This window comes from Eretmochelys imbricata, chromosome 8, assembly GCF_965152235.1.
Source record: "Eretmochelys imbricata isolate rEreImb1 chromosome 8, rEreImb1.hap1, whole genome shotgun sequence".
Lineage (NCBI taxonomy): Eukaryota > Metazoa > Chordata > Testudines > Cheloniidae > Eretmochelys > Eretmochelys imbricata.
In genome coordinates this window covers 56,670,567-56,687,701 of record NC_135579.1, presented here as the reverse complement: position 1 = coordinate 56,687,701, position 17,135 = coordinate 56,670,567, and the positions used below count along the sequence as shown (strand labels likewise).

Sequence of the window (17,135 nt, the reverse complement as noted above, 5' to 3'; positions counted from 1 at the left end):
GATTTGTTCTGGTGAATTTTCAGAACCATTTGTGGAAAGTTACTGCTCCAGTGTAATAAATAAAGCAAGTGGTAAAGGCTCCTTAGAACCCTGGATTTTTTTTTTAATTGGAATAATGGAAATATTGGCATCTTCAGGGAAAGCACAAGAAAAGAGCATAGCACCACTTTCATGTTGCAATGTTTGCAACTGTTTTTAAGAGGAGGCAGTACTGTCAGTCTGGAAGTGGTAATACCCACTGGCACTTACGAATATGGTTAAAATACTTCAATTACTGGCTGAAGTGTGCTTTTTAATATGGATAGGCAGACACAGCTATATAAACAATGAAAGTCGTCTGATATTCAATGTTTCCATCAGCGCTGTAGGACAAAGCTCTGACTCTCATCCGGTATGTCTCTGGCACTTGCAGTGGCCTGGTTGTGAACACTACGCCTTTTAAATTTTCATCTCTGAGAGCAAATGGGATTGTTGGGTCCTCATCTACCATTAGGAAAGTTGTTCTGGGATGCATCACTCGATCTTGAGTGTAGACAACCAGTCGAATTAAATCCTGATTGGCAGCTATCCCAAATGGCAGGGAAACAAGTTTGTATTCCAAGGCATACGGGCTAAGAGCACATTCCAAATCATTAGATGGGCAGGTCTTAAGACAGAAGCTAGGAATAAAAACAATACTTTGAAGTAGCTAGGCAGAAGGTATTATACAGGTCACTACAATTTAGTACAGTATTAGGGCATTATGCAGCAAAGGCCAAATTCCGGTACACACGCATGACATGCAGTTACTTCAGCGTACACAACCTGATCTTGTTTCTTTGAAACCACAACCGAGTTTCACTGATAATAGAATGCACTGGTAGCCACCGAGAAGTACTAAAAATATCGATAGCTTTTAAAAGAAATCCTAGATTATTTTTTGTTTTGGTTATTATAGCCAATAGCACATCATTTTAGTGACCAAGTTCGTAAACAATGCAAAAAAAAAAAAAAAGCTTTTTGGGACATTTATAAAATACTTAGGGTTCATTCTCCATTTGGTGTGTATGATCTGTTACAGAATTTTGCCTCCAAAATTAAAAAAAAAAAGATTGAGTGGGGATGTTTGTTCTCAAGGACTAGTGACTATTTTGAAGTGCTCTAAAAATATAAATGGAAGCATCTAAGCACTGTCCAAAAATAAACTAAAGCCAGAAGATGAGCAAAAAAGGCCCCATCACTGTTTGCTGAAGGAAACTGAATGATTAGGAAGAATCCGAACAAAATCTGATCATGGCAAAGTTTGAAAGTTTGCGTGTCAGATTCTATTGGTACACAAACAGTCTGACCTTGTTTCCACTGAATCCAACATTAGTAATATTGGATCCATGATGGCAGCCAGAAGTCACAACTTTTGTGTGGACCCACTGCAATCTAATCCTATTATTTATCAATAACATGAAGCAATAATGCATATATATCACTGTCACCAGTGACTAATTTTTGTACGGAGAACAGGCCCAATGCTGTAAATGTAATCCACTAGTGTGGATCTCTGCACCAATGCAGAATTGTACTGAAGTCAGTGGGATTCCTGAAAGGGTCTGTGCTAGCAGATAACACTGCAAGATCAGGGCCAATGTTTGGGGAGAAGAAAGAACCTGAAAAAAACTTAAATAAAGCATACCCAGAAAGAGGATCTCGCTGATAGTTTGGTGGACAAGGTGTATCTATACACTGGTAACTTCCTCTCATGTTAAAGCACATGCGATTTGGTCCACAGTGAATGTTCTGTTCAAGGCACTCATCAACATCTGATTGTAAAAAGATGCAGTTAATCACTTCTTTGTATTGAGGTGAATTTCACAGGTACAGGAAAAACTAAGCACATCACTGTCTTAAAATATTGCCAGACTACAGTAAGTACCATACAACTGCATGAGAAGTAGCCTTCCCCACTTCACGTTTCATGTTCCTATTCTTAGAACTCTGCCTTGGTACAGTATTTGATTTAGTGGAACTAGCGACCCCAGTAATATACATTTGTTGTTGTTGTTTGTACTGCATGAGTGCCAATGGCCCTGTTGTGCTAGCTGCTCTTGAAACACAAAGAAGAGAGAGTCCCTGCCCTAAAGAGCTTGCGATCTAAACTGCAGCTACACTGTCATTGTCCTTGAAACAAAATCTTGTCAATGGTGACTAGCTGGTTCAGGGGCTTTGGTGGACTATCAGGTGCGAGGGCACCATTTTTGGTTGATGCTGAGGACATGCTAAGCATTAGTTTGGTTTTGAAACCTGTTCTACTTCTAACAGTGAAACTTTGTGGTCAGGGTTAGGGACATATTGGAAGGACCACATGGGCTAACTTGCAGAGTAAGAAGGTGCAATAGATTACATAGTCAGTTTTCTGATCATCACCACTTGGTTTAATATTGCCTCATGCCATCAAGCTGATGTATATACCCACATTAATTAGAGACTGCAAAATATCTGTGGTGAAATTCCATTCAGGGAAACTTCAAAGGTTTGCATTTTGTTTTGACTTAGTAAAATTGTTTTTAAAATGGCTCTTTCTTTTTAAATGGAAAACCTACAACATTTTTAGGAAACTGGACTGATTTTGTGAACTTTATAAGAAATGCAAAACGTCAAACTATAAAGGTCTCTTGGGTTCTTATCAAACATACCACACTCCACAGTTTGACTACTTATCCGAGCTTTAAGAGACCCAAAACACTTTTCTGGAAGCCTCGTGCAGGAAAATGTTTTATCAGGATATTTCAAGTATGTGCTGGCTTTAGGTGGGCAAGGAGTACCATAAAAACAATTTCTCTCTCAGTATTTTGGCTAAAAGCCATCTGTAATAAGAAGTACCATCAAAGTTAAATCTCCATTTTGAATACCCCAAAATTCAGAGGAGTTGGATCTGAGACAATAAGGGTCAACTGCACTACTAGGATCTGGATCCAAATTCAGACTCCAAACTACAACCCTTCCTAGCCTCAGTTCTGAATAGATCAGATCCAGAGTTCTGTCTCTTTGGCTGGCCTTGCATAGAAACAAAATGCTTGATTTCTGTGTATACTAAGACCTCTTTACAACACTGCCATTAGTGTAAGTGCAGAAGAGGATCAAAATGACAAATGTAGTTGGGTTGGATATTGAGAGCACTTATATGTGACCTCCAAAGATGAAACTAAAATTAGGCTTTTTCCCTTCTAAAAGAAGCCTGAAAGGATTTTATCGAAAAGGAAAAGAAAAACAGGGTTTTCTTTTTTCCTCTTTGTTATTTACAATAGACATTCAAATCTTGTCTTCCCCGGAAACACTCTGCTGACTGGAAGATCAGTGAAATGGGCATCACAAGAGTGAAAGTGGATGGAGATTTTTGTCAGGCCATTTGAAACTCTATTGTTTGGTTTGGATTTTTAAATGCCTTTTAGTTCCAATTGATTCAACATTTCATGCCCTTCAGTTAAGTAGTGAGAGTTCACAGCATAAATCTGCAGCTTCCTTGACACTCCTGATATTTCTAAGCTAAAAACAACTAGAAATAAACCTCTTTCAAGTCTTCTTTATACATCATATAACAAAAAAACCATCACCCTTTTTGCATGTTTTGAGTTCAGTTTTAGACTTGAAAGTGTGAAATTCTTATGTCATCCCTTGTAGGGAACAGCAGCTGTTTTGTAACAAATATTTCAGCCTCTTAAAAGATGAGAAACTCCCATTGGAAAATATATTAGAGTAAGGATTTCCTTATGAAGAAATAATGGTTTTCTACTACAGCTGTATTAAATCAGTGTAACATAAAATCAATTTAAAGGGGAAAGTTTTTTTTATTATTCTACTTGGTTTTAATATTTCTGATTCCTGTTTTCCTCTCTCCAGAGCATAATTCCAGAATCTGAATAATATTTTCAAATAACCGACAGCAATAAAAAATTTTAAAATGTTTTGCATTTGAAAATAGTGTCTTCTTTAGTGTAAGAACAGCATTTAATGGCTTCTGATTGGTGAGGTAAAATTTTAATGCCAAATATTTTGGTGTTTAACCTCCAGATGTTCCAGTCAGTACCCACAGATATATCTGATGCCTGTATATTTTCTAGTGATGGAGAGACCTCTGAATCGTCTTGGATAAGTATCCAAAAAAGATCATGTGCTTGTCTGAACCTCTTGAATCTGAAGAGTGAGCTGCAAATCTTGTAAAATAGGCTTGCTTAGGCTCTCCATTGAGGCAGGCTGTTCTTCAGCCATTTACAACCTTGCTTGAAGGCATTTCTAGCTCTGTTCCCCATCCAGAACAACTATGGCAGGAGCCAGAATGGCTCATGTTGCTTAGTATATGACTCAAGGTTCATGATAAAAAATAGATTTTTTAAAGCTATTTATAATAAGTTTAGATCTTACATAGAGTGTCATAATTTTAATCTATTACAAAAATAGAAAATATAATATTAAGCAGTACATGTTTGCTGCCAAGATTTAAAGAAAATTACACCATTGAACTGATGGGAAGTCACTGGTTAAGCATCTTGAAGTGCTAAACCAGCTTTTTGACTGCAGTAGCATCTTGTGCAGAGAGAACATTTTCTTGATTTCAGTTTATTTAACTAGTTCATTCAAAGTTAAGAAACTGGGAGTTGAAAAAGCAGGAAAGCTTATTTTCTTCTTCCAATCGATGAGTAAAAAAAATTAGGTATGAGAGGATGATCTCTACTAGTTCTAAAATCTTGATGGACATGGTGACCATAAACAATCAGTTTTATCTATGAATTGAACTAACTGATTTATTAAACAAAGGAAGTATTAAATGTAAAACCATGTTTTGATAAACTATTTGTATGCATCCAGCACGTTTCAGATAGTTCTACTTAATAAAAAAAATATTTGGAGCATTTTTAATTGAATCTGAATTTCCATCCAAACAGAGCTAGTAAATAAGAAATGCATCATTCAACATTTTCTAACGTTATAAAAATTAAGTATCTGAATAAGTTAAGCTATAGAATTGCTTAAATAAATGTGTATAGATATCCTCCTGGTTAGCAAAAAAAAGTACCACATGTAGTGCAAAGGCTATATTTAGTTGCAAATCAATATGTTTTAATGATTACCAACCAATGAGAATCAGCCTTGCTTTAGGAAAATAACAAAAGGTCCAAAAGCAAAACACGATTGAAACTGATGATTTAAATGAAGGTTTTCTGCTTGTTGATTTAAATCGTGATTAAAATCAGTTATTTAAGTAGCTTTGATTTAAATCAACCCTGAAATGGCCTGTGTTGTTTCCTTGCTGAGCACCATTTTTTATTTAAAAATTGTGCCCAGATAGGCAAAAAGTACAAATCAAACAAGGTGATGCGGCCAGTGGAGGCTCTGAAGTGAGAAGGAGACAAGTCCACGGTGACCTGTGTTTTCAGCATAGCATCTTGACCTCTGATCTAGCTTTGCCACCCTCACAGTAAGCAGAGTGTAGTTTAGAAAAGGTTTGTTTCTAGTTTTCAGCAAAGTCTTACTTTATCTGAGGTGGTTTACCCAACCTAAGGCGGCCCAAAGGAGTGCCTACCCCCGCTCCCCGTGCTGTGCTCTAAAGCACTGCTCTTTAAGTTGCTTATTTTGTCTCTTCTCTCATATTTAAAAATTGTTCAATTCAGGGGTTATTTCCTTAAACACAACTAGTCAATACATTGAAGGTCACAAGTAGAAATGGAGCCAAACTCTCAGCTCCAAACAACCCAAACTTGGGATATGTTGAAATCTGAAGCCATATCTGAATTTCACAAATTGTTTTATAACGGACTGAACCAAATCCCCAAGTCTAAGAGCTGCTGCACTTTGGGATGTTTGAAAGTTAGACCTGAGTTTTGGGGCTTGAGTCTATATCTAGTTGCAGTTGCAATGGGATAGCACATGTTTGTTGATAGGAAACAAATTAAAGAAATACTCCATCTATGTATTCTCCACACACACGCAGATCTGGAGAGATATTTACTTACCTTGGCATGCTTTGCCATTGGGCATAAGACGATAACCAGTTGGACAGACACACTGATAACTTCCTAGGGTGTTTCTACACTCATGCTGACAGGCATCTCTGTTTTCACATTCATCAATATCTGCAAAAAAGCATGAAAATATAAATGTTAAATTCTCAAGCAGACTGATCTCCGTCTTTTTTGCTAACCAGATCAGACTGGTCTGATCTGTGTGTGCAGAAACTTCTCCAGCCAGTATACTAATACAAAAACCTTTGAGTGATTAATCTCCGTCTGTATGCAGTGCACATACTGAGCTGCTTGGGAAGTTTTAGGATCTCCTTGTGTCATGGGATGGCCATCTAGCAAGTCTGAGAAATCCTTTCCATTCAAAATACATGTATTCAGTTGCTCATAATTTTTTCTCAATTTTTAATTTGGGGCTGAGATTTGGCATGTCTGATCTCAATTCCTAAGTGATTAATAATCATAATTTTTTAAAAAAAAATAGCTCTTGGGGATCCCGCACCTCTTTCTGATATAAGATTTCTCAACGTGAGTATTATATATTCCACAGGGAGAGGCCAGGTTGCTGGCACCCAGTGCTGGAGGATAGTCTGGGGAGAAGAGAGAGGGGAATACCATGGGGCAAATTGCCTACAACACGTGGTCTGCTGTAGGGTCCAAAACCAGTCAAACCCTCCCCAGACAGTACGGGGGAGCTGGTTGAGGAGAGGACTGAGTCAGGGTACCCAGGAAATGCACTGATTCGGCACATTGCCAATAGAAGCTTCCACTTATGGGAGCTGCTGTACCAATTTAAAGCTTTCCAAAGGGTGAATCCCTCCTCAGGTGCAACAGCCTCCTTCACAAGTTTCTGCCTCCCTTGTCAAGGTGGGACTTCAGCTCAATATCTGGAAAGAGAGAAAATTAGTCTATGCTCTTTGTAGACTTTTTATAGCTCCGAAGTAATGCAATAGAATTAGACCAGCAGGTTAAGATTTTCCGAGCAGGACAGGGGATTTAGACACAGGCCTTCCTTAATTCTAATTCCTTAAACTGCTTGAAAACCTCCACTTACTTCAGTAGTAAGTCCTTACTCAAGCTAAACTTACACTGGCTCAGACCTTTTGTGGATTACGTTTGGGAGGAACATCTGTTCACGTTCCCACTCCCCCACCTGTGTCTCACATGAAATTCTTTACATAAAAATTCAACACCAAATGGTGAAAGAGATTTGTAATTGTAATTCCCAGGGTCTGTATTTTACCAAATCTTAACTGTTCTCCTTCTCTTGGGAAAGGAGTCTCATGTACTATATCATTTCCAGTTTAGACCGGATTAAAAATCTAAATTTCAGCTCCACTAAAATGACTTGTAAGTATATTACCTGAAAAAATGGATCCTTTACAATGGACCCTAACCCCCATCTCCCACTGACTTCAATGAGAGCTGGATCAGGGCCCTAAAGATCAGTTTAAATCTTTAGACTGAGAATGGATATTCCAAAATCTTTGACTGAAATAGTTGTCCACAATAAACGGTGCTAACTAGAAAACTTGTCAGAAGTCAATACAAGTTTGGTTAAGGGCCGCATGACTGCAACATATGTTTATTAGCATTAATTATTAAGTCTTCTGCTACTAGAATATAGCACATGAGGATTAGTAGCTATTTTGTGAGTATGTCGTGCCTATGATGTGCATCCATGGCAGTATGTGCAAATTGTCTAAAGCAGCACAGACCTCTCTATTACATGCATTCAGAAAAGTTACAGTAAGGGCCAGACTTCCTCACCATGAACAGTACCTTATGCAATATGACTGAATATCCCATTGAAGTCAATAAGAGCACCTGAGGAGTAAGGGTGAAAGTATCTGGCTTTAAAGCAGCATATTTGATAAAGATTAAATCACTCTTCATGTCCTTTGCTAGTCGTCATGCTGCTCACTCTCTTTTTGAAAATTAAAGTGAGTGTCTGCTCCAAGGCCATCCCACTCTCCTTGTTCCACAATGCAATTCCGTCCTTATTTATTATTTGCTTGTTCGTTACAGAAACAAAACATGCACAGGCGTGTATTCCAATCCCCAGCCCTCTTTCTTGCCTATTATCTAGGCTGTGGTGAAAATGACTAGCAGACATTAGAGGGTCTGGGTAGTGCTTGTCCACTGCCAATAAAGATTGCCTTAGGAAAAAGGTCTGAAACTCTTAACTGCTAAACATGAAGAGGTCAGTTCTATTGCCCTAAAATAAATCAGTCAACAACATGTTCTACGAGGTATTTGATTTCCCTGGGAGCAGAATTAGGCTTGTAATGATGAAAAGACCTAGCCCTTCTTCCTTGGACTTCACAGATGGGGCAACTGAACTGTAGATAGGCAAAAGGCCTGGTTTTCTGAGGTGCAAATAAGCTGCAGTTCCCACTGACCTCAGTGGAATCTGTAGTTGCTCAGCACGTCTGAAAATCAGGCCATTGGTGACATGCCTCCGGTCATAGAGTGGGCCAATCGCAAAGAAAACCCATGTCTCCTTACTCCCACATACAGTGAAAGGGCAATTCTGTCTTTCTGCAGAGCATCTTGTCTGATATGCTCAGTGGGTTGCAAAGAGTACCGTTACTCCTACGTTTCACAAGCTATGTTATCAATTTCAAACCATTCTAAAGTGTGTGTTTATGCTGCACTTAACAGATGTGACTAGCCTCTACCTATACCAATGCAGCTATTGTTTCCACAGTGTCTAGTCCAGAAATCATTATTCAGAATCTGCTCAGGCCAAATTCACATTGAAGTCAAAGGGAGTATGATTAAGATGTATGAGTAAGATTTTCAGGACTGGACATATAGTGACCATTGGTTTTCAAAGGGAAAAAAAGTCAGAGGAAGGCTAATACCCACAGAAGGGAAATATAGTAAGACATTATCTGTTTGAGAATATACAGCAACTGACCAACAAAATATGAGGGGCGTGGGGCGGGAGGGGTTCCACAAAAATTTTACTAGCACTTGTTTGGAAAAACATGCATAACTCATTGAAAATACATCATGGCAATAAAAAACGTATGGCACCCTACACCATCATTCTTCGAAGCAAGCGATGAGAAATGTCAATATGTGAAGACAAAAGAATTGGATAGATATGGCTGACATTTACCTATACATTTGTCATTTCGTGCCTCATAGCCTCCAGGGCAAGATTCTCTAATATTCCTTTTAGTCCTGGAGAGAGGTATTCTGCTGTTTCTATACTCTGAGTAGGAGCTGTAGAGATCTGAGGCGTGCCTGTAAAACTGTTGAGGTTGATAGTTGTCTCTCACAGGGGAGAATTGAGCATAGTTATAGTTATTGTAATAGGTGCCATAATTTGGCAACCTCTCCAATCCAGCGCAAGATGTCCCATCACCTAATAAATGTTGTCCAGGTGGACAGATACACTTGAAGCTGCCGGGGGTGTTGGCACATTGAAATGCACACGGTTTAGGCACTTGTTCACATTCATTAATGTCTGCTCATGTGACATGATCCAGAGCAACAAACCATATATAAAGGGAGAAAAAAAACACACACACATACAGAAAAAAATACATCAGTCTTTGGAGCAAACTGAGGACATAAATGAGATCCTGAATGAAGTCAGTAAAATATGCAGAGCCCAATGCCAAAAAAAAAAAAATGGGTACAATATTTTGCCATGTACAGTTATCCATCTTACTCTTCCCATGAAACTCGTTAGGACATGAGACTGTAGCACTCAGTTTTTATCCTGTGTGGATTAAATCCCTTTGAGGATTAGCACACAACAGGTTTGTATTGGTGGCTGTGAAATGGGGCGGGGATCTGTGTTTATTCCTTTCACTCCATGCTTGCAAGGGCTGAGTGATTCCTGTAAGGCGGTGATACTTAGACTGCAGCTTGAGAGCCACAAGTAGCTCTTTAATGTGTCTGCTGTGGCTCTTTGCAGCACATATTAAAACACTGGCTAATAATTAAATCACACAATCAGGATGCTTTTACTATGTTATTTACCAATTAAGTTATCAACTTGCACTAACTTATTTGCTGCGAGAATTATATATAAACTAAATATCTCCCATCATACTGTTTAAATATTATAGTACAATAGTAAATTAAACAATGAATTCACACAACTGTGGCTGTTTTGGGTAATGTTGATCACTAATTTGTCTCCTGAACCACTGAGGTCTGAGTATCACTGCTATAGTGACTGAAGTTAGCTGAAAGTCAAATTTAAAACCCCAGACTTTCCTGAATGTTGATTTTTCCCCATACTAAAAATCCCAAACTGTTGGTAATTTCAGATTTATTTCTTAGACTCTTTCTGGATGCTCCACAAGCAGCATTGACAGGCTATGGGGGTGTCATAAATATAAAGGGAAGGGTAAACCCCTTTAAAATCCCTCTTGGTCAGAGGAAAAATCCTTTCACCAGTAAAGGGTTAAGAAGCTAAAGGTAACCTTGCTGGCACCTGATCAAAATGACCAATGAGGAGACAAGATACTTTCAAAAGCTGGGAGGAGGGAAAAAAACAAAGAGTCTGTGTCTGTCTGTGTGATGCTTTTGCTGGGGACAGAATAGAAATGGAGTCTTAGAACTTAGTAAGTAATCTAGCTAGGTATGGGTTAGATTATGATTTCTTTAAATGGCTGAGAAAATAGCTGTGCTAAATAGAATGATATTCCTGTCCTTGTGTCTTTTTTGTAACTTGAGGTTTTGCCTAGAGGGATTCTCTGTTTTGAATCTAATTACCCTGTAAGGTATCTACCATCCTGATTTTACAGAGGTGATTCTTTTTTACTTCTATTAAAAGCCTTCTTGTAAGGAAACTGAATGCTTTTTCATTGTTCTAAGATCCAAGGGTTTGGGTCTGTGGTCACCTATGTAAATTGGTGAGGATTTTTACCAAACCTTCCCCAGGAAGTGGGGTGCAAGGGTTGGGAGGATTTTGGGGGGAAACACGTTTCCAAACAACGGTTTCTCAGGAACCCAGATAAAGTTTGGTGGCGGCAGTGGACATCCAAGGGAAAAGGGTAAAATAGTTTGTACCTTAAGGAAGTTTTAACCTAAGCTGGTAAAAGTAAGCTTAGGAGATTTTCATGCAGGTCCCCACATCTGTACCCGAGAGTTCAGAGTGGGGAAGGAACCTTGACGGGGAAATTGTGTCCAGCTCTCCTTTTTCATGTAAGACTACTCTGTTCTTCTGGTGCCTTGGGAGTACATAAAGGAGGAAGGATTCTAGCCCCAAAAGGCATGTGGAAAAATCCAAGAGGCACTAATATATGTTGTGTATCCTTGGTAGTGGCACAATTTCTAGTAACAGGGGAAGATGAGATCCATTCTACATGCTGTGATACTGAGGTAGAAGGAGCTACAGTAAGTTATTGAGATTTCTGGGCTGTAATGTTGAATTTCCACGCTAGGGTGAGTGGTGATGATCACTGACCCTTCAAAAAGTCCAGAGGTTTAGTTCTATTTGAGGAAGACTCCAAGCTTTTCATTTGTGAATTTTCTCTGAATTATACAAAGAATTCAGGTCTGCAGAGCAGAGGTCACAACAGACTCTCTGGGCATTGTTTGGGTACTTCCACTTCTGGGAGGAATCAGGAGGAATCAACTTTTTTGCATTTAGTACTTTTTATTTACATAGATTCCAAGGCTGGAAGGGACCACTGTGATTGTCTAGTCCAGGGGTGGGCAAATGTTTTGGCCCGAGGGCCACATCTGGGTATAGAAATTGTATGGCAGGCCATGAATGCTCACGAAATTGGGGTTGGGGTGTGGCAGGGGGGTGAGGGCTCCGGCTGGGGGTGTGGGCTCCGGGGTGGGGCCAGAAATGAGGAGTTCAGGGTGTGTGAGGGGGCTCCAGGCTGGGGTGGGGGTTTAAGGTGTGGGGAGAAGGGGGAGGGCTCCAGCTGGGGATGAAGGGTTTGGGGTGCAGGAGGGTGTTCCGGGCTGGGGTGGGGATCAGGGCTGGGGCACGGGTGCAGGAGGGTTCTCCGGGCTGGGACTGAGGGGTTCAGAGGGAGATCAGGGCTGGGGCGCGGAGGGGTGGCTCAGGGGTGCAGACTCTAAGCAGCGCTTACCTCAAGTGACTCCCAGAAGCAGCAGCATGTCCTCCTCCGGCTCCTAGGTGGAGGCATGGCCAAGTGGCTCTGTTCCGCACTGCCTGGTCTGCAGGACTACCCCTGCACCTCCTGGACAATGGGGGTGGTGCTTGGGGCGGGGAAGCGTGTGGAGCTGAGCCACCTGGCTGTCCCTACGTGTAGGAGCCAGAAGGGGGCCATGCCGCTGCTTCCAGGAGTCACATAGAGCAGCCCCCGACCCTGCTCCTTGGCTGGAGCGCCAGAGTGGGGCAAGCCCCAGACGCTGCTCCCCAATGGGAGCTTGAGGCCTGGATTAAAATGGCTGGCAGGCTGGATCCAGCCCGCAGGCCATAGTTTGCCCACCCTGATCTAGTCAGACCTCCTGTATAAACACAAGCCATAGAACTTTCCCCATATAATGCCTACAGCATATCTTTTACTAAAACATCCAATCTTGATTTAGAAATTGGCTGTGATGAAGAATCTGCTACAAACCTTGGGTAAATTATTCCAGTGGTTAATTAACCTCACTGTTAAAATTTTTCTCCTTATTTCCAGTGAACTGGTCTAGCTTCAACTTCAAACCAGTGGATTATGTTAGACTTATATCTGTTAGACTGAAGAGCTCATTATCAAATATTTGTTTGATTTCTAAGCTTGACAAAAAATTCAGTTTGGGTTCAGGATCAGCAAAGGTTCTAGTCAGTTTTTAACAACATCCAAAATCCAATCCTAGTCAAAACGTGACTTTTTTTTTAAGGGTTAATAGTTTTACAGAAGCACATGAAGTACAATAAAGGTCCTGATGCAGCAGGGTGATGAGTTGAGTACTTTCAGCTCATTGCAGGATCAAGCCCAAAGTTTGCCCCCCGCTCCTCCCAAGAATGGAAGAAATGCCCACATTCTTTAATGTGGCCATATGAGTTGTGATTCTGACACTTACATACCCAACAACTGAAATTTTCAATTAAGTAATATCTGTAGTAGGCAGAGATCCCGTAAGTGCAGGGGACTGGACTGGATGACCTATTGAGGTCCTTTCCAGTCCTATACTTGTATAATTCTAGGGGAGGTTCTGTGGTTTTTCAATAGTATTAAAATTAGGAACACTTCAGGAACTTTTCACTTTTTTGGATGACTTTCAATCAATATAAATGTGAGGAAGAATGGTTTAAAAATGGAGGGAAGGAATGGACTGGCAATTCATTTGATCTAATAGAAACTAGTATACTTGAAGGATCAGGGGTTTGGGGTCTTAACAACACTGACTGGGCCACAAAGCATAAATACGGTCACAAGTTTTCTAGGTGTCATTGTTTAAACACATATTCTGAGATTACTTTAAGTAACTTGTCAATTAAGAGTAAAACAAAACAGTGAGTGATGGATGATATCACATCTTTTATAAGGAAGTCCTTAGCAACTACTCTTTGTTCGTTAGTGTTGTTACGGATGGAGTGCCAAAGAGACAATAAAGGAGCAAAATACTAAAAAGGAAAAGAATGTAATAGAGGAATGACTTTTGTTTTAAAGACTTGTTTCTGGTTGTTGTTGGCTAATACTATATTTCTTAAGACATCTGTTAACATGTTCATCTCTAAGCCCTCAGAATGAATAGAACGGATTGAGATTAAGATCCTTAGCCATAACAAATCTCTATTAAACTTCTTCTATGTCCCTCCATTATTTAAAGAGGGTTTTTTTTAAATTTATCAAACAAGTAATAATAATCTTTGTAAAGTACATATAATTTTAATTTACATAAAATCATATATCACTCTTAAAAACAACCTGAAATATTGCTAAAAGGTGTCATTTTGGTCCCTTTTGGAGATATACAGCTCTTAACCCTCAGACAGAAAGCAGTGATACTAGTCTTTTAGAAGGGACATTGTCTAGAAATTTAAGTCAAGAAGGTAGGGTGTACAAAAATGTTTACAAAATCTCATAGGATAAAAAATGTTTGTTTTCTCTGAAATTCTTAAATAATGTTGTAGTTTGGGATTTAAATCTTCGTTTGTGGTGTTGGAAATCTAAAGACTGCAGTATTATTCTAGTGTCTAGTGCACAAGAACCAATGAGAAAGGATGCTAACTATAAATAAATGAAATTGACTAGTTAATTTCATTGTTCAACAGAATGAAAAGCAGAAAAATAGACAATATAAATGTCAGAGAAGATATCTGATTTAAAACATTCTTCCAGTTTGATTATTTTCAGGAGTTATAAGCAACACAGCTAAGGATTTTTTTAAATGAGATCAGAGCCTTAGCGGTATAAATCCGCATAGCTCCACTGAGTTCATTGGAACTTACTTGATTTATACCTGTGAGGATCTAGACCATGACAGTACCCTCTAGTGTGTGATTAAGAGGCAAAATATAATAAAAACAAAACATATGGGTAAAGAAATCTTGAAACTCTGTGCAATTAGTTACCTTACATACAGCATTTTTTACAACTTAGGTTTCAAGTTTTCTTACCTGTGCGAAAAAGTTTTTGGTCTGTAAAATAAGCTATATCCTTTGCAGTGAGTTACAGATGAGACATATATGAAGATATGTAAATGATGAAAATGAAAAACCCAGTAAGAATTGCAGCCATTTTTACAGGAGCAGCATATATGACAAAGTAGCAAAAAGTCACAGTTCTGCATTACACCAAAGGCATGCTTAGAGTGCAGGTGAGCACTGACCAGATGGCAAACCAAAGCATTCCATAGACAGTATCCCTTTGATTATGCAACATAAATATCAGATGTACATCAGAACATTAAAAAACCCTAAAATACGTCAGCTTTTAAATTTGTAAAACTAAATTTTCAAATTTTCCCTGAAATGCACTCCTTTCTTTTGGTATTAAAAAGAATCTAGGCTTTTCTGTTTCAAACAACTGAAGTTTTCAAACCAGTTACTGAGTATTTAATTATCAAGCTTTCTATCATATCTTACTATGGACAACACTTTGTTAGGATATAGATATTCAGGCCTGTCTGCAAAGGCCTATACTTTAAGAATTTAGGTATATGTTTATCATTTAGCTAGTTATAGAGATATAAAAGAAAGGAAAGGATCAAAATCACTGTCTGACTGTATAAGGCCTTTTCTCACTGTGACAGTCTGAGGCCCTGTTCTTAGGCCAATGCCTCTGGCTAAGCAGCAGAGGCAGCCATAAGCTGGGAAGCGACCGGTCACATCCTCGTATTCCAAACTAGTCACATTGAAATAAAGTGCTCTTGGGCTGTTAGGCACTATCCGGACAGGATTGTATTCCTATCACCTCCAGAGAAAGGGAAGTGCCTAGAAGATGTAAAGGGAAACTTTTAGTTCGATAGCATCCTGTCTGGCAAGAACTCACGTATCAATAGCTGGGATGTGAAATCCTCATTTCTTTGTTGTTCTATCACAGTAGTCCCCATTCCCTATTGTTTGTCTGTATAATCTCTGTCTGCTGTATAATTAATTTTGCTGGGTGTAAACTAAGAAAGGTGGTGGGATATAATTGGTTAAATAATCATGTTACAATATGTTAGGATTGATTAGTTAAATTTCAGGAAAATGACTGGTTAAGGTATAGCTAAGAATATTACTGCAATATATAAATTAGGGGCAAACAGGAAGTAAATTGGGGTTCGAAAATAAGGAAAAAGGAACTTGGATTTTAGCTTGCTGGAAGTTCACCCCAATAAATATCGACTTGTTTGCACCTTTGGACTTCAGGTAGTGTTGCTCTCTGTTCATGTGAGAAGGACCAGAGAAGTGAGAGCGGGAAGGAATAAGCCCCATAACACACTTGATAGATGGTAGTAACTGAAACTCCCATTAGAGTTCCGTGAGTGATGCACCAATATTTAAGTTAGACAAGCTATGATATTTTGAAATATCTCCTATAAAATATTGATCCTATTAGCATTCTAAGGTCTGTAGAAGTCCAGGAACTGATATCAGTGGAAATGTTTCATACACTTGAACTGACATTATAATGATGCCCAATAAACTGTATTAAAATATCTCTGCTGAAGATATTAAAATGTTATAGTGAGAATTCTTTTACTTGAGGCTAGACCGGGGTGGGCAAACTACGGCCCGGGGGCCAGATCTGACCCCTTAGGACTTTGGATCCAGGCCATGGGATTGCCCCCTGTGGTGCCGCAGGCCCCGCACTGCTCTCAGAAGGGGCTGACACCACGTCCCTGCAGCCTGGGGGTGGGGGCAGAGGGCTCCATGCATTGCCCTTGCCTCCAGGCATCACTCCCCACAGCTCCCATTGGCCAGGAACGGGGAACCATGGCCAATGGGAGCTTCGGGGGAGGTACCTGGAGGCGTGGCAAGGGCAGCTCGCGGAGCCCTCTGCCCCCCACTCCCCCAGGGACCGCTGCCACCCCAGAGCCACTTTAGGTAAGTGGCGCCGGTCCAGAGCCTGCACCCCACCCCCCAACTCCCTGCCCTAAGCCTCCTGTCTGCACCTCACACCCCTCATGCACCCCAACCCCCTGCCCTGAGCCCCCTGTTGCACCCTGCACCCCAACCCCCTGCCCTAAACCCCCTGCCTGCATCTCGTACCCCTCCTGCACCCTGAGCCCCCTTATACACCCTGCACACCACACCCCCTCCCAGACCCTGCACTCCTTCCCACACCCCAACCCCCTGCCCTGGCCCTGCATACAATTTTCCCACCCAGATGAGGCCCTGGCCCTATGCATACATGGGAGAAAGGTGAGCCCATTTATAGAAGAAGCCTTTACCACAACTTGTGCCCCATACACAACAGCCATACATAATCAGTGTCTGTAGTCCAGTGAATATACGGACTTCACTCTCCCTGTAGGGAGAGAGTGCGAGGCAGGATAGCATCAGGGCAATATCTCCCTCCCTACATGCTGACCAGGAGACCTAGAGGAGTGCACAGCTGTAACATACTGCATCATCCTAAGGGTGAGTTCTAGGATGGATCATGCTTCCGAGGCACACTATCCCTGCTGGAATTCCCCTAGGATGGACCAACTCCAAGCCACACTCTTCTTAGGCCTAAATCACCCAATCTGATCCCAAGTGTGCAGCCTGCATGTACATAA

The 17,135-nt window shown here is 40.4% G+C and overlaps 1 protein-coding gene across 1 annotated transcript in view; it reads right to left on the bottom strand.

Moving 5' to 3' along the window:
* Positions 1–292: 292 nt before the first annotated feature.
* The window catches only part of HMCN1 (hemicentin 1), a 323,326-nt gene continuing 306,483 nt past the window's right edge, over positions 293–17,135 (bottom strand). Inside the window, exons 104-107 of the mRNA XM_077823933.1 lie at positions 9,115–9,465; positions 5,982–6,101; positions 1,667–1,793; positions 293–659 (exon numbers count right to left, since the gene is read on the bottom strand). Of these exons, the coding sequence (XP_077680059.1) occupies positions 293–659; positions 1,667–1,793; positions 5,982–6,101; positions 9,115–9,465 (965 nt within the window). The remainder of the gene's footprint in view (positions 660–1,666; positions 1,794–5,981; positions 6,102–9,114; positions 9,466–17,135) is intronic.